Source organism: Grus americana, chromosome 4 (genome assembly GCF_028858705.1).
Source record: "Grus americana isolate bGruAme1 chromosome 4, bGruAme1.mat, whole genome shotgun sequence".
Classification (NCBI taxonomy): domain Eukaryota; kingdom Metazoa; phylum Chordata; class Aves; order Gruiformes; family Gruidae; genus Grus; species Grus americana.
The window spans coordinates 26,537,501-26,555,910 of record NC_072855.1 but is presented as its reverse complement, the minus strand read 5'-3'; the positions used below and the strand labels follow the sequence as shown (position 1 = coordinate 26,555,910).

General features: G+C 43.4%; 1 protein-coding gene across 8 annotated transcripts in view; it reads right to left on the bottom strand.

Moving 5' to 3' along the window:
• LIMCH1 (LIM and calponin homology domains 1) overlaps positions 1 to 18,410 on the bottom strand; it is a 179,512-nt gene that overhangs the window by 14,878 nt on the left and 146,224 nt on the right. For all 8 annotated transcript variants that reach the window (XM_054825049.1, XM_054825050.1, XM_054825053.1 and 5 more), the window contains 6 exons: positions 16,770 to 16,991; positions 6,945 to 7,038; positions 4,409 to 4,581; positions 3,635 to 3,740; positions 1,569 to 1,597; positions 449 to 532 (listed from right to left, as the gene is read on the bottom strand). In XM_054825049.1, coding sequence (XP_054681024.1) covers positions 449 to 532; positions 1,569 to 1,597; positions 3,635 to 3,740; positions 4,409 to 4,581; positions 6,945 to 7,038; positions 16,770 to 16,991 — 708 coding nt within the window. The remainder of the gene's footprint in view (positions 1 to 448; positions 533 to 1,568; positions 1,598 to 3,634; positions 3,741 to 4,408; positions 4,582 to 6,944; positions 7,039 to 16,769; positions 16,992 to 18,410) is intronic.

Sequence of the window (18,410 nt, the reverse complement as noted above, 5' to 3'; positions counted from 1 at the left end):
AACCCCAAACCCTTTGTGTCCAAATTAAGCTTGATGTTTTCTAAGAATCACCTGTGAACAAAGTAGAAGTCTACAAAAATCTATTGAAACCATCATTTTAAGGAAGAATTGCATAGGCATCAGAGTCAGCAAATTGTCAGTCTTGAGAAAGAGGCTCCAAGTAATTAAGAGTCTTGCAGTCTATGGTCAACATTTTAAATACAGCTGAGGATCAACAGTGGGTTTAACTTCATCCTTTTGGTCTTTCCATGGAGTGAGGAAGGAAAATACGAGTGCCCAAACCACAGAGAACATGTGCGTATGCTCATTTTATCGCTCATCTGCCACAGCATTCGCTTAAGCATCCACAGATGATGTGGAAAACATGACATGAAATGCCCAACTTTTGTCCAAAGGGACAATTCCATAGCTGAACCACATGGTGGAAGACACGTAGTTTCTTCCCTACCTGAAGCAAGCGTTCTTGCTCATGCTGCCACCTTTCCTGGCGCTTTCGCTCTTCTTCTGGATCCCAGGACCAGAAATTGAAACGCTTGCGTGAAGGAAAACCAAGCTGTTAGACTTTGACTCTGTACTTCAGAAGGCTACCAGAGAAAGCTGTGCTTTGCCTGGCCTACCCTTGGTGATGATGTTAAAAGGGGAAATTGAGAACTGGATAATGGTTCTCTCAGTTAGCAGACAATATTCTTAGCTTCATTGACACTTGGGATTGCCCACAGGTATCCAAATGACAAGATAATAATTTGGTTTGCAAAGAAAGGCTTGGGAAACTTCAACTGGAGAGGAAAAAAAAAGGAAAAAGATCTGAAAGAAAGCTCTAAGCAGCACTGAACAAAGATACCTGCAGGTGCTCAAATTTAAAGAAAATATCTATTTTTCTTCTCTATAATCTTCTGCACAACATGCAAAGCAATTTGTGATTGTAAAAAAATATTCTCTCATTTCATATGGCTGCCAGCACAACAGCCTATAGCCTTGTTTTAAATTTTTATCCATAATGAAATAAAGTCTCAGGCTTCACTAAGGATCCCATTACATGATACTTTTACATGTTTAAAATCCTTATAATCAAGGGCAACTTTAGACACTTGATGTCATATTCCTTTCCAGTAAGAGTTGTTTGAATCTGATAGGAAGAGATTACATCTATTTTTATATGACAAATAGAATATGAAATACTGTGTATTTCAGAGTAGCATTTGTGGTTTGTTTTGGTTTTCTTTTTTTTTTTCATTGAAGAGGCAGTAGAATTGTGGTCTCCTTTAATCTCTATGCATTTAAAAGAGAATGAATAGTTTAGAGTTACATATTGTTTCAAGATTGCGAAGCTTTAGTGGCTCCAGCAATCCAGTACTGTATAGCTACCATTCCCTTCAGATAAGAGGAGAATGCATAAATTCCAGATTCAGACCATGTCTTGAATTGGGTTGTATTTTTTCTCTGCTATTTCCATGGGAAAAAAATTTCTCATTCTGATTTGGGGATGTTACAAGACAGTTCACATGAAAAATTCACTTTTGCTAGATACACATCTTGAAACCAAACAATGATGTAAAAAAGGTACTCACATTTGATTTGTCACCACTATCAGAATCAGCTATGAAAAAAAAAAAACAAAACAGAAAAAGGAAAAATTAAATTTAACACAGCAAAATGTGCTTAGCCTGCAGTTAAAGCTACAGTGTATCTGTACAAAAAAGCTTCATGTTAGTTTCCTATTTGCTCCCACAACCAAACACAAGGACTAATCACAAGCAAGTAAGCCAGAAAAACAGATTACACCCATCACCAACAAAACTACTTTTTATCTGGGTATAGAGGAGCACAATATTAACTAACATCAGGTTCTACTCTACCACTAGCTAATGCTATCTACTTCTGGCCACAGACACTAGCAGTGTTTGGACACTGAGCGTTACCTACTTTGATCTACTTTTCCCTTTGTGATTCTGTGCAAGGAAGGAAAAAGCACAGCAAAGCTAACAGGATGGGACTACGCTATTCAAGAGCCACAGTTACGAAGAGAACCATTGCCATTTTCTATCCAAATGTCTTTGAAAATTAGGCTGATTTAAAGAAATTAAGGAAAAGGTATTTATAGGCAAGTGATTTCATTTGGGTGCCTGAAGCCAGAGCATCACAACAACGTGCGACCCAACAGCTCTTTGTCAACTGTGCAGCAGGAATAGACACTTTCTACGAGAGCGAGAGGTAGAACAAGTCCCCGTGATCATCAGCTTTCACCCGAGCCCCACGTCCGAAGACACCTAAGACTGGAGGCAGCAGAAGGGCTGAAGCTGGTCTTAGCGCCGCATTTACCTGACTGTGAGAAAAACTGTGAGCGCCGCCAGTTGTTGCGAACCCTAAGCGGGACCGCGGCCCCGCGGGGCGGCTCTGCAGGCAACGGCACGGAGACAAAACGAGAAACACAGCGCGGTCAAAAGGTGATGACGGACCCTCAGACCCGAGCCGCTTTGGCCACGAGGGGGATTTTGACTACAGCCACTTTGGCCCATCACAGCTAGTTTACGAGAGACCTGCAGATCACCCAGACTGCCCGTGTTTAAATGCTAATTTTGTAACATGGCACCTAACCTTACAGGAAAGCTCTAGCTCACTAATGCTAGTCAAGGACAGCCACCCCTTCAAGTCTTTGCATGGTGTTTGCATTCATTCCTATTGCAGATACAGGGTTTAAAGGATTTTGCGATCCTTTTAGCACTGTATGTGCTGTGAACACTAGAGAGCAGCCAAGTGTTTCAGCATCACTCAGAAAATAGGTGAGACACCTACAAAATGTTACTTGATGTTTGGATTGATTTGTGCCTAACATAAAATGATATGGTTCTCAAAGCCTGTTTGGAAAGCACCTCCCCACTTAAAACAGGTGAGACTCCTATTCCTTTTCAGACAATTCTGTTTTCCACAGTGGATCACCTTCAGTAGTCTCAATCTTGAAAACACCAGCATAATCAGTGTATTACCTATATATAAACTAACAACTTAATAAGTTCTCAGGGGAAGAACTTCAGATGACTTTTCTCTCTCTCTCTTTCTTTCACAATACCTACATATATGCATCTCTAAAATCAAACTACTAAACATTACCACTCTCGAGCAAAACTCTGTCATGAAGGCAAAAAAAACCCGTTCTGCTTTGCAAGAACTCTTGATGGGCACAGGTCAAATTCAGGGATGTGGCCATATATGTGTATTGTTCATCTACGAAAAGGAGGTCCACGTGAGCAGCTGAGTGCAGAATTTATCTCCAGAAGTTTTTATTGTGAGATAAAACCAATTGCTAAGCCATTTTCATTTGTGAGCAGCAGTACTAATAAAATATAACACTCATTGACATAATACAGCTTTTATTGCTAGGCCAGGTGAGTGCAAGATAGGGCTCTCCCTGCCTCCCTCCACTGTGTCACAATTCTGCTGTTCTGTTTAAGGGGGACAGCCAGAAGAGTCCTTAGCATCACAGAAGCCGCACTATCAGTATCAGTCAGATCCAACTAGAAAATAACCATTTTAGCTCCAAAACCCTCCAGGTCATTAATTAGGCACTTCTCCCTAAACACCACATGCACATACTCAGTTACTGTCCAGCTGAGTTCTCCAAATGCTTTTTGCTCACCTTGTAGACCAGAATTCTGCAGAGTAACTTGGCTGGTCTCAGGTAGTTTCTTTAAAAATGGCAATACTACACTCCCCTCTTGTTCCAGGGCTTTTGGTTTCACCACCTGTTCGGACATTTGGGAGCAGAAAACAGCATTCAGAAATCAGCAGGTACAATCAAAGGTTAACTTAAACCCTTTCTACTTATTTCCTGTATCAACATTATCAAAGATGAAGCCTCTATCTCCAGAATTACAACATGGAGTTGCAGCACTGAAGTCCTGGAAATAACCGGTAGCTGTTTGTTGCTGACATTCACACTGCCCTGCACACCAAAGCCAATCCTAACCCAGGACCAACACCTAACTTACCTGACAGAGCAGTATGGTCATGGCCATTTGTTACTTGTGCCACCACTTGCACTTGTTCAGCGCTTCAGGACTAAGAGGGTAAGCTCCACTGTCTACACCTTCTGGATACTCTGCCCTCCCAACATGTGGTGGGATTGGGGTTTGCAGGTTAAGTTCTCATTTCTGCTCCAGCCAGTTTACAGGTTCAAATGCTACAAGCAGACTCTGGGGAGTTCCTTTGGAGGGAGAACTCTCTGATGACTACAGGATTTGGCACAGAAACCATCCTCCAGGGTCATTCCCTGGCAGACTGTTTTGAATGAACTCTTGAAGTGATAGTATATAAAGAAAAATACCAAGTTGCACAATAAACATGTCAGTGTGAGATCTTTCTTCTTTTTTGGTTTTGTTTTCCAGTCCCTCTCTTTCTTGCCCATACATACCTCTGGTGTAGCAGGGAGCTCGGCTTCCTTCTGCTGCTCCGTTTCAGGTTTTTTCACATCTTTCTCACATGAAGCAGCTTCCTCTGAAGAGACAGGACTGGGAAGAAATTCTAATCTCTTCACAACAGGACTAGCACAAGCTGCAGTTGACTTGAATTGCTTTTGATCTGAACCTAATCCACACATATAAGAGATAATGTTGCAAGGTTAAGATATTTTATGAAATAAAATGTAGACCTATTTCATACAATCCAATTTCTTACTGGATATACTGTGAGCCCATTTACTGGATGTTTTGACAAACCCAGGCAAAATTAATCTCTCGGAGAAGACAAAGCTTTAACAGTGAAATTCACCTGACAAAATGTAGCTGCTTACACTTGACTTGGGTATCATGGGGCACCCTTCATGGTCAACAGAGAGGCAGCTATTGAAGAAGAGTCAGCCAAACTATTTCAGACACTCCTCTTCAGCTGAGATGAGCTGTGACCTACAACATGCTTACTGAGATATAGATCTCTCTACTGAAGTCATGTGATGAATCCTATCCTAAGATACCTGCTACCCAGACAAGTAGCTACTCCACAGTTAACATGGTCTCATTGTCAGCACTGGAGGATATTTCAGCTTGCCTGTTTCCACTAAACCACATCAGTCAAGCATCAGAGAGCAAACAAATTGAGCTAACAGGAAGCCTTGGACTGGAATAACCTACTTGTCATTCAGTTCTTAAAAAAACCCCAACAAGTTGATGCTGGTATATGGAAGAAGGGACCAGGAGCACATGGGCCTACAGCTGAGGACTATGACAGCTAAACTACTGCCAGCTGGTACTACCACCAGAAGCAGAGCGGTTGCCAGCATCCCAGGCAGTGCATAAGCACCCAGACATCTCTCTAACCTCCTAAAGCAGAATCTCAGCTTCAGATCCTGTCCCCTCTCCAACCACAGCAGCAGTGGCAGCTTCTGCATGTACCTCTTTGACAGGCTAGGAGAGTGAGCTAAGAAAGAGATGCACCCCAAGGCTCCACTAAGAACCTGCACACAAGCAGAGACAAGAGCTGCTCCTGCTGCCAGGCAGATGCACACCACTTTGGAGCAGTTCCCACACTGTTAGTGGCATAGGGGTCACAGCATGGAAGTATCTGGCTTGTACTGAACAGCACGGGAGGTTGCTTATTCTACAAGAAGGTCACACAGTTTGGACCACAACTATCCCTCCAAAGCAGACATAATGAAAAGCCATGTTCCTTTACCATTTCAATTTTTGCAGTGCTCTCCCAGTTTTCCTTGCCAGCCAATATTAAACTTTGCTATCAATACTTAATGTTTAGCATTTCTCATAGGTGTGGAGCCTGACACAAGGTGGCTTTGTGATTTGTAGACAAATATCACCAGCTCATTACTGCTGACTCTTGAGAGGAGAATTTGGTTGGTTCACCACAAGACTGCAGCTTCTACATTACCTGCCAGGTGCAGTTCAAGATTGTTAACCTCTGTGCTTTGGCATCTGTGAACCAGAGTAATTATGTCAGCTAATGAGCCCTTGCTAACAGCTCATGTACTTCAGAGTCTTGCAGCACAACAAGAAAAGGCTGGATATGCTTCTAATCTTGGGGGAATGGTACCCCATTGAAGCTCAATTGTTTAAGTCACATTTATCCTCAACAAATAGGAGCATTATGCTTATATACCAATTACAGCCAGAGATCTCTTTTAAATACCTACTTCCAATAGTACTTTTTACTTACCCATACCAAGCCGAACTTTGACCGACCCATTTTAAAAAGTGAAAAAAAAAAGACCATTGACTTAGTATGATAGAGACAGTAGATAAAATGCTGTAGATAAAATTTCTGTTTCAGAAACACCCTTTTGAGGAAAATAGCTTCAAATTTTATCAGCAAATTCCTTTCCCCAGATTAGGAATCAAGCATAAAGGGTTTGAAGCAGAAAATCAGGAGCATGCACAATACTGTTCATTTAAAGCCCCTATGAGGACTGAAGTGCCCCTTCTTATTCTCCTTCCCCATTTCTTAATGTCTTGGGGGGGGGCAGGAACAGAAGCTATCACTGACTGATAGTTTCTGCCCTGATTGCTTTCTGGTTACAGCATGCTGTGGCACCAGCTTTTCACTCGCACAAACGGCAAAGCAGACAACTCGCATCCCGAGCAACATGCAGTCAGGTGTGTCATTTCAACCACAGAATGACAGAACGGCACAGGTTGGAAGGGACCTCGAAAGATCACCCGGTCCCACCTTTCATGCGAAAGGGAGCCTAGAGGAGATTGTCTAGCACCCCTCCAGCCATGGGGACTCTACCACGTCCCTTGGGAGGTTGTTGCAGCGAATGATCATTCTTACTGTAAAAAATGTCTTTATTATGTCGAGATTTCTGACATCTTCTGCATTTTCTAATAAACCCTCTTGGTGCTGCTGCAGATGCAGCTATTGGACTCCTGCTACAGGGTGGGCCTAAACCCCAACCCAGTTGGTGGGCAAGGGTAGGGGCGAGGGCAGCAGCCACAACCCACCTGGGGACGGGCACGCCGGGCTCGTAGGTCCCGCACTTCCCGGGCTGGCCTTGAGCTGCTGGCTGGCAGCTGGATCTGCTTCCACTGGGGAGGCCTGCAGAGAATAATGCAGTAGAAACACAGTGAGTAGAGTGGGAATAAAAGTATGTGTTAATTCCTCAAGGCAGTACTTGCCGCTTCTTTGTAACGTGTTTGAACCAGACTGGTTTAGAGCTCAGCAGGGAGCTGGGGAGTATGTTTCAGAGCAGTATGTGGTGCTTGGGTGTTGAATCACTGGGCTTTAATCTCCTTTTCAAACCCTTCATCAGCAACCATCATGCAGTTGGTTTGGAATAGCTCCTACAAGCTTTTAAAATTGTAGGATATCTTGGATTGTGTTAGCCAGAGATAAGCATACGTTTCACCCTTAGTTTCCTCTTCCAGAATAACACAAAAACGTATGCATTAGTGAATACATAGCACATACTAGGGTTTGAAAAGTGGCAAAGTAATTAAATACTTCCTTTATTTCACGGTTGTCTAAACAATCTGTTATCTGAAGGGAAAAGCCAGAGTCAGTATTAAAGGTAATGAAATACTTGAAACTCTATTTAGAGAGGACTGAAAAAATATGGTGAGAGCATATCGAGCCAATAATCCAAATCCCTTTGAAAAGCCAGCTTCCTGACCCAGGACAAGGCTGTTGCAGAGCTAAAACCACACTGTCAAAACAAGGGTAGCGCTTCAGCTGATCTATTTAGCAGCTTCGACCATACATCCGCTTTCCCAGTAGGCAAATCTGCAGCAAACTGATCAGCCACTGCACAGGGCTTCTAATACATGAAAGATCTAGAAAATGGCACATTCAACAGAGGAAAATAAAAAAAGCAGACTACTTTTCGAGATAAAAAGCAACATATTTCAGAAATAGTCTTATTGTAGACTCGCTTTCCTGTCCTCCTCCCACCCCTCCATCTTATTAACAGCTGCAAGGGAGGAGGAAATCTGATGAAATTTCCTCTTTTCTGGGGCAGGATTCAGACCTCCACCTTCTGCACGGATCCCGTTTCCCATGCCTGCAGATTCACATGAGCCCAGGGCCCCTTGCCCATCCGTGCCCCCTGAAGAGCAAACCTGGGCTCTCATAGCTAGGTCATTGGGGACGTCTGCTGGCAGTGCCAACAAGATGCTAACGCCTGTGGACACACTGGCTCCAGAGAACTTTGCTGTCAGCAGTGCTCGGGAATCCCTGCCTCTCTTCTCCTCTCTGGAGGGAGGCATGCTCCGGAAGAGGGACAGAGAATGTCTCTGGGAAGATGCCCTGCGAGGAAATGGTGGGGACTGGTGTGGGGCCGTGGCCAGGGGCAGCGACCCGGGCAAGCCCAGCAGGCAGTGAGCAGTGCCAGGAACAACAGAAGGAGCCCCAGGCTGCCAAGGGCTGTGCCGTCACCTCGCAGCAGGACAGGCGCCAGATCAGAGCCATGAGCCTCAAGAAGTGGCAGCGTGTCTCCTCTGGCGCCTGCTGGGGCTGTCTGCCCGCCGTCCTCCCCACCGCCTGGTGCTTTCCACTGCACCCTCACCTTTGCCCACCCAAATCCTCCGCCCCAAGCAAGGCATGGGGATACATAGAATCACAGAATCATTTTGGTTGGAAAAGACCCTTATGAATCATTGAGTCCAACCCTTAACCTAACACTGCCAAGTCCACTGCTAAACCATGTCCCTAAGCACCACGTCTACACATCTTTTAAATACCTCCAGGGATGGTGACTCAACCACTTCCCTGGGCAGCCTGTTCCAGTGATTGACAACCCTTTCAGTGAAGAATTTTTCCCTAATATCCAATCTAAACCTCCCCTGGCACAACTTGAGGCCATTTCCTCTTGTCCTATCCCTTGTTACTTGGGAGAAGAGACCGACCTTCACCTGGCTACAACCTCCTTTCAGGTAGTTGTAGAGAGCGAGAAGGTCTCCCCTCAGCCTCCTTTTCTCCAGCCTGAACAACCCCAGTTCCCTCAGCTGCTCCTCACAGGACTTGTTCTCTAGATCCTCACCAGCTTCATTGCTCTTCTTTGGACATGTCCCCCTCCTGCCTAAGAGTGGTTCTCAAAATGGATGAGGCAGAGGGAAATACACACTCCAAAAAGACAGCATGGCAAGTTGGAGGACCTCCTGTCCACCATGTCCACCTGTGACTGTGCCTATACCAAGAGCAAACAAGGCACGGAGCTCCCCCTCCATGTGTCCCATGTTCCAAGAAGGGACGGTCACTAGAGATGAGGCACACGCTGTAAAACAGGCCCCAGAGAAATGCTCCAAAAACTGCAAGTCCTGTGCCCCAGAGATTTGATCCTTGCCTTTCTGTTGCTCTTTTCTCCCATATAACCTACCTCCCCCTTCCCCGGCCCATCTTGATGCCAGCCTAGGTTTCAGTGGGAGCTTTCTCACTGAAAGCCCCAACAGAAGAACACTGCAACTAAAGAAAATGTCTCCTTTAGCTTCAGTTCTGGCTCATGACATGACAGCAGCCAGGGGAGAAGCTACTGGAAACCCTTCCCAACCTTGCTCAGTGCAGAAATAAGTATTTCTTTTCTCCACGAGGACAACCAGGCAGCAAACAGGCTGCCTGGACAGGTTGTCCCATCTCCATCCTCGGAGGTTTTCAAGACTCTGATGATCAAGCCCTTGGCAACCTGGTCTGATCTCATGCCTGATCCTGCTTTGAGCAGAAGACTCAGCTAGAGACCTACAACCTGAATTATTCTGTCATTCTACAACCTACAAACCTCCATTAAACCTAAACAAATGGCTATTATCAAGAGCTCAGGGTCTGCCCTAAACAAGATAGATTTTAACTGGAAAAACAAGAGGCACCTACCTCACAACTCTACCCACTGCTCCAAAGCACAAGCACTTCTGAAGGAATTGTTGCAAATTTCAATTATTAATGTTTGGGGGTTTTTTTGGTAAAGCAATGGAACTCACCCTCCACTCTCAAAAAGCAACTGTGCAAACTAAAAAATTTCAAAAAACCCCAAACAATGCAGCTTTAATTTCAACCTCAGAGGCTTTGAAGCTATAAACAATGATAAACTGGGGCCAATACAAAAAGTATTAAACAGCATTACATACACCGGGCAGCTGGAGGTAGGGAAAGAGCACAGCCACAGTGGCTGCTCAGAGGGTTTAAAAAGCTCAGTGAATACACAGACACGATGCACTTTTATCATCTCTGGATCTAGAGTTACCTCAGGAACCTAAACGCAGTGCTGTGCCATGTAGCTATCCCGCACAAGTGCAATAACTAAATCTACCCATAACCTATATCCAGGAGGTTGAACCAGGCATAGACATAGATGTTATTTATGGAAATTCTTTCAAAGAGGAGTAAAAAAAAAGAAAGAGTTACTACTTGCTGCAGGAAAATTGAATTTTGCATGCTGCGGAAGTTCTGTTTCTGCTCATGAGACTTGACTCTTCCTCCTCCCTCTGCTGAGCAATTAAATGCTAGTCACATACAGCTAAAAATATAAAGCTGATTAGTAAGTAACCTATAAAAAAATTAAGCCAACTTCATTGGGGAACTCTCTCATTCCCAGTATATCTAATTCAAATATAATACCAATATCCACAGGTATATGATACATTTGAGAAAATTCTTGTACTGATGCAGCCGATAAAATGTCTTTTCTATCACAGACTATCATCATTCACGTTTCATAAATATTTTGCAAACACTGATGTTATCACTGAACATGAAGAAGACATACAAGCATTTCATTGTACCTAAGAGGATCGTATTTTGACACAGACACTGAAAAAAGGAACAACCTGGCGAGTGACGTTTCTGAGGTGTTTCAGAGGAGCTCTCACGCTTTGGGATGAAGGACACACGCAGGCTCTCGGCACCACCGCACTGCAGCCACACGCGTTCGTGTGGGCAGAGGCGACATGCTGCAGGACCACTGTCTCTGCTGCAGGTGCCTATGAGGGAAGGTCACACAACACCTGCTAGTCCACCGCCACAGGCAATGAAGCCTTCAAGGGAAGTAGGCAAAACCTTGCGGCATAGGGGCTGTGGTTATCTCTGCCCCCCGATCCAGGCTGGTGTGAAGACTCTTGTTAACTCCTGAGAACTGAAGAATGCTGTCTACTTGGATTGGTGTTTTATTACGCCATGCATCAAGCTACCCAGGAGCTAAAGTGGACTTCCCCACTTAGGATTTAGAAGCCTTAGTCCATGACGGAAAGTTAAATATTGTGATTGCATTTGCAGTTATGAGCACAACAGTAATAGAGGACAGGACAAAGCAACATCTCAGTTCTGCTTATCAAGGTGTCCATTTGACAAAGACACAAGCACGGCTGACTATACAGTGTTGTGAAACATCTATGAGTCATGAAAATAAATTAGTTCACTTTGTGGCAGACAAGATTTTTATCCCATAAACTAGGATATCAGTCCAAGTATTTCTTTAATTAAAACCATACAAGCCAGAAATAGCCACATTGCCTATTGCTGAGGCAGAACCTTACATCCATAAAAAACCCTAAAAATACAGTAAGTAGGAACTCCTAAAACACTGAACAGCACAACCACTACAAGAATTCGAACTCCGAAGGAAGTTACGGTACAACTTTACTAACCGTTATTGTAAATTGAAGACTCAGGTTAGATCTACAGTTTAAATCACTCAGGAAGGAGATTGGTTGCAGTATCAATAGCCACACGTAGAAAACGCCTGACACATCTTTCAAACTTCTGTGATCGAATTTGTACATGTATCATTGACTTTAAAATTTTCATACGACGATTTCCTCATCAAAGCTAGTGTTTTCTGTTGTTGTGAGTGTAATGGCAGCGTGACCTTGGGCTGCCACAGCTAAGCGCCTTGCATGCTATGCCAGTAGAGTACTACAGCCAGAACACTGCTCTGACACGTTAAGTCATCTGCCTCATCTGGCAGCTATATAATGCTATACTCAGGCCAGCTATTATAAACAAAGATCAGGGTGGATCAGTAATTGACAGAGAAGCCTTGAAAGTGTTCCAAGAAATAGTGTTAAGTATTCCTGCTAGTAATTTTTCTAGAGTTATTACTGCTAAATTGGTATGTAAAATAAGCTCCTGTCACTCATAGATACTGAAAAGTGCATGGGTGTCTGGAGGACAGGAGACATGGATGCTAGATTTGTAACCAAATCCTGACCAGAGTTCCCTTCTAGCTGCTTTGAAGCTTTGCTGCTCTCACTTCTCATCCTGAACCTTTTTCCCTTCAGGTAGTCCAGCCCTCCAGACATCTTCCCATGTGTGGTTCAAGGCAAAGCTGTCAATCTGGAACAGACATACTTACTCTGCAAGTGTTTCTTGTAATGAATCAAAGAACAAAGACTTGTCCTACCAGATATGTACAAATCAGGATTTCAACCCTGCTCTCCTGTAGCTTGCCAACAATCGTCAACCACAAGAAAGCTTATACTTTAATCTCAGTTCAATCAGTGGATTTTTGAAGATGAAGGAGAGTGTTACTTGGATATAGAAAAAAAAGTTTATATTGTGCCAAGCAGGCAGTGAGTAGAAAAGGACAAGCTTAAGCTAGCTAGTGAAAAATTAAAAGAAAGCCAAAATCTCTCCCCACCATCACCACCTTGCCCTGATCTTTTTAAAGTTGCTGTCTATATTTTTTTTGTTGTTGATCAGAGCAAAGCTATAATTAGAGCTGTAACAAGCCAATAATTTCTAAATGCTCATACAAAGATTAGATAAGTGATGTTACTCACTGACAAATTAATCCCCCCTACACTAAAATCTGTTCAAAGATTGTTTTAAAGCAAAACATTTACTTTGCTAACTTCTGATTCAAAGAGCTAGAGGATACAACTTCTCAGCATTTGTAATGTGCATCGCTGTTCTGTATGATACAAAGAAAACATGACCTAATGGCTGACACACAGGACCAGGGTGAGGAGATGATTCTCACTCTATTGCTGGCATTGCCACTGACTGATCAGTCAGTCTTTGGGCTTTTGCCCAAGTTTTTCCAGCTGCAGTAAGAGAGGTGTGCTTTACCTACTCCTTCTCTTAGCAGCACATCGCTCCACAAACACCAGTGGGATATATTCATCCTGCTTATAGGCCAAATTTATCCTTTCTAGCCTTAAATCATAGGCAAAATTTCATAAAGTAAAGGTAAATCTCTTGTAAAATCCCCCTCCCCAAATTTAAGTACTCTACCTATACAATACAGACACAAGAATAGTTTCTTGATAATATTTTTCTTTACTGTCCTTCCCACCTGCTGCAGCTTTTTGCATCTCATTTCACAGTAGATTTAGGCAGGAGTTACATATGTTTCCCAATCAGTCTCTGATTGCCAATCATGATTTGATTCACATATAGATGGGGTTCTTCCCTGTCAAAAAGACAACCGACACTGAAGTCTCACCCATACGAAATGATCCCTGCACTTCTCTAGGTCCCCAAAAACCTCAATCACATTAGTTTTTTAAGTGCTGCAACTTGACTAAACCATTTTCCAAACTTCAGGCCAAAAGAGCTGTTGAAGTACAGCTGCACAGCATCTTCCTGTATTGCAGACAACGCCTGAGGCCAGCCGGACAGATTTAGAGCAGGGCTACAGAGCTTCAAAGAGATGCCTGCCAGGCGGAGAGAAGACAGGACTAGTCCATTTGACAACTGAACTGAAACAGCAGGGGAGCAGCCCTACGAGGGATGGAGGAGGAGGAAGGGGCACGCAAAGAACAGGAAGAGAATCAGAAGGGGAGGACAGGAGGGCCAAAGGTAACGTATATATGAAAAGGAATACATACTTCACAAAAGAGACTCAGGGCAGAAAATGAATGAATAAAATACAAACCCAAAACAAATCTCAGAGCAGCTAGAGGGAAAAAAATGCCTAGAAACAGCTTCTCTTAACAGGCAGAGGAACTAGTGCCTGTGTATCTTAGTCAAAGCCTGGGAAGGACATAGCTAACAAGAACTGAATCAATAAAGGAAAATATACAAATAAAGGCAGTGAAAGCAAGTTTAGAAAAGGCTTTGAAAACATGCTCAATTTGTAAAAGTTTTCTTAAGGCAAAAGAAATGTAGTCATTTCTTCCACTTCAGACAGCTCTGCTTCTTCATCTCAGCTGCTTTTCTATCCCTGTTTGTCGTCTTCTCCTTCTCTCCTAAAAATTCAGTAGAGTTAAGCATCAGACAAAAATACAGCCCTGGTTTCTCCTTGTGGGAGGTGATACAGTGGCAGCTTCAGAAGGCTTTCTTACTTCCAAGAACGTGTAGCTTGGAAGCCCCATCCTGCTGGGGCAAAAAGCAAACCTCTTCTTCCCCTCTGGAGGGCTCACAGTGACAGCTAGTTATTCAGCATCCTTCCCAGCAAGAGGCCATGTTTTATGAGGAGTGGGACAAGCCCAGGAGGCTCTTTTCTTTCTTAATTTGGATTCCCAACCTTCCTAGCAGGGGTTATACCTTCAGAGAGGAGTTTAGCATTTCAGACTCTGCAGATGGAGAGTATATGTAAATCGTTGTGTTGTCCAGAAACCAAAGTAAAATAGGTACAGGGAGAAGGCTCAGTGAAGTGAGTCCAGCGTAGCTGTCAAATTCTTGCAGATAAGGCCCCAGACTGATCACACCCATATCGAGCTGCCTATAGCAGCGCTGGTCTGTGCCCCAACACACAGTGAAGAAGCCAAGCATCAGTACCATGCCCCATCTCTGTAACCTGACATCTAAGCCCTTCCCGTCCTTGAACCAGGGCACTCCTGTATGCTCAATCGCTAAATTACTGCCTGTGCCTTAGTCTAAGGCATGGGGACCTGGAAAATTAAATGAAGCAGCTGGGTAAAGAGAAGCAAACATCTAGAAGGATCAGAACCTATAATCTTATCTTAGGCTGGCAAATTCCCTTCCACCCACAGGCAGGTCTCCTTCTCTTTCTCAACATCTCGCTCAGTGCATTCCACTTGTTTCCCCATGTAAGATCCCTGCAAAGTAGTCTCCTCTCCTTGCTCTGCCCTTGATGTGCTTGAAACACATAACTTTGCTTGAAGCTGAAGTGCCAGGAGTAATTATAATGATTTGCATTACCCAGCCACATTATTGATAAAATCATGAAGCTAGCGATATAAAATCCTTAGTTAGAGCAGAGAAACTCTGACAATAGCACCATCTGAATGCACACTTGCTCTCTCTAGAAAGCTTCATCATTAAGTGCAGTCGAGCTTACAAACCAGGTGTTCTGCAAATGTCAGAGTCACAACGAATTTGAAAATTCAAACTCTTCTGCCTCTTTTGCCAATATCACCACGAGGGCGAAGACACTGGAAGCAGAAACCAGACACAGGAAAATCTGTGTTCAGCTGGCCACATCATCCTGAAAGCTGTAGAAAGGGAAGGATGAGAGGGCATCAAACAGGTATAAACACACCCAAGTCCTAACAGTGGCTTCTGTTGCTGAGTTTCCTCTCAACTCTTCCATAGCTATACTGGTCTAGAAATCCTCAAAAGGGAGACAGTTACACTTTCATTCAGCTACTTTTCTCATCGCCATTGTGCTTCTAATCTACAGCAAACCGAGGCTTTTCTCTACCCTCCAAACATTCCCATTACCAGCTCTCCCATATCAGACACAATGCTTACCTGGCTTTTCCCTTACAGCCAATTCATTCAGACAGCAGCAGCCTCTGCTCTGTCATTCCTGCCTGCTTTCCTGAAAATCATTCACTCTTGACTCTGTACCACTTCCCTCTGACAGGATCTAGTCCGTGCTCACAGCACATCCCAGCTCCCATGCTTGCTGCAGGCTCCATGGCTTGGTTGTCCATAGCCAGAGGCCAGCATGAAGCAGGGGAGTAAGATAAGACGTGCAGGGGAATAAGGTAAGACACAAGTCCTTTGGCATGAATCACATGGCATCACTCCCTGGGACAGATCCCTGCCCGTTCCCTGTTATCCATCTGGCCAATGTGTGGATGAAATCTGAGATGAAAGCAAAAAATTGTCATGCTCCAACTCTCACCACATCTCTGATTCTCTTTGTTGTTACACAGGAAAGAACAGCGAGAATTCCCTCTCCTGACACTTGTCTGCAACCCTTTTACATGCTTTATTTGCAGTCCAGTCCTTATTTCTTGTTTTGTTTTTACTACCTACTTTCATTGCAGTTTTGTAGCGTCTAGATTCCTGCTGTGATGTGCTCTAGTTTTATTCCTGCCTTTTCCTCTGGGGAAGCGGGGGAGAGAAAGATGAAAAGGTAAAATTAATTTTGTTTCTTTGATAAGGCACTTAAGAAGCACATTGGCCCCTCCGAGTATTTCAATAGTTTATCCTCTTTTCTAATATTTCTGAGACAGGAATTAAAGCTGAATGCTCAAAACTGCCAGCACATCCACATCCTCCTCTTTGAAAATTGAAAACTGAGACTAATTATAATGGCTCGCACAGTCCAATTATGTTGCTGATCTAATCAGCTAACATCAGGAGAAGCGCTGAATAAATCTGCACAATAGCTGGGACAGAGAGTCGATTTCTCCCTGGCCCAGCACATTTAAAGCATGCTTATCAGCTGCATGACATCCAAAAAAAAAGAGATGCTGGCTGCAAAAAGTTTTTTGAATTTTCCCCTCCCATTTGTCTACCCACATCCCAAAGGAAGAAGCCTTTAATTTACAAAGGATTTTGTTGGGTTTTTTTTTTCCTGGTCCGGGCACGCCCTCTTGAAATAAAGCAAACATAAGCACTCGGGTTTCATTAGTTAGTGATTAAATATGTTATGAGACAGAAAACTGGCAGAGAAAATAAGGCTGGTTTGTTCGTGTTGGTCTTACTGTTGGCTCTTTGTGCACACTCTGAGTGGCAGGCCTCTGTAAACTGAGCTCAACGCTTGTGGGGTCCTTCTTCAACTCGACCGGGGGCCTGTCCCCTCTGGCTACTCCATCAAATTTCAGAGATCTGCTCGGTGAAGGAGTAAATATTACTGTTGTACACTCTTTATCCTTCTCTTCCACGCCATTGAAATTCTCTCCATTCATGCTGACTTTTCCATCTACCTGCAGAATACAGTTAAATAAATATGCTGAGGCAATTAGCATTCAAAGGAATTTAAGAAATTAGGACTTCAACATAATATTACAATTGTTAACACAGTCTGTGCCATCGGTGAAGGACAGAGCCAAGCACACATTTTATTCAATGGGCGAAGATAGAAGAAAACCCTATTCCAAGGGTTTGTCAAACAAAATATAGACAGGTAATAATTTTTCTGGATTCCCTGGTTTCCCACATTTTGTTCTTCCAGTAGCACACAGACACCCTTTCTGTGCATCACAGGTCAATGGATTTTAAAAGAACAACAAAGCTTTATGTTAAATTTACACCAAAACTGCTGGGTTTTGCATTGCCTCATGCAAGAGGCAAGCAGGTTCTCTGGGACTAATTACACTGATGGACTGCTACGTAACCTGACGACCTCATCACAGTACTAGTAGACTGTGCTTTCTGAAGCACTGTCATGTGAACTTTGAAGGGTCAGGAGCAGCAGCGTTCATCCACTTGTTGCTTTACATAATATTGAAGCAAGGAACCATGAAGTAAAACTGGGCATTCCACCTTCTCCATGAGGCGATAAAATAAATAGCTGCTTTCACAGAAAATGATTTTATGCTGTCTCCATGGAAAGGAGAAAGCAGAAACAGTTTAACTTCTTTGTTCTCAGGGTCAAGCTAGCTCCTTGGTGGGCATATATTCCCACTAAGGAACCCTTAAGCAAGGAAGAAAATACTAAATAAACTCTAGCTTCTTCCTCTGCATTTATACAGCTTCCTCTCGGGACTTCAATACTTCATAATTATGTACTGAATGGAGGTGGCATGTAAAGACTCCCTTCAATTTGGAGGGCTCTTTGTAGAAGCCATGGTATACACGAAAAAAGTCTTTCTACAAAGAACTCAGAAGCCATTCACCATAAGAGGGCCCAGCTGGAGAGAGATCAGAAGAGGACCAGGTATCAGTAACACCTGCTTAGCTACAGCACAGAGGTTTGTAGGCTTGTCAGAGGGGCTGAGTTTTAAACAAATTTGAAGGAGGGCTTTGCTACGCTGTGCACAGAGATCCTTGCTTGCAAAACGATCATCACAGGAGACAACACAAAGGTGAGGGAGTAAATATGGACAGAATCTTCTCTGCTGATTATTTGACTTTGGGGGAATAATGATGTAGATCAGTGAATTCTCAGAGAAGCTATCTAGGATATATATGGTGATTAGTCATTTCAGGTTTCTCCACAAGGTACTGCATAAACAAAAAACACAGAGGTAAGCCATTCCATGAGAACTTTCCACTTATTTCACTGTTATTGAAAACTGATGCAACAACTGTGTAAAAACTGCTTAATTGAACTGAAATACAGTTTAAGAAAACAAAGTTCTACCCATCTCATCCTCCCTGCCCCACTCCTTATTTCACCATTT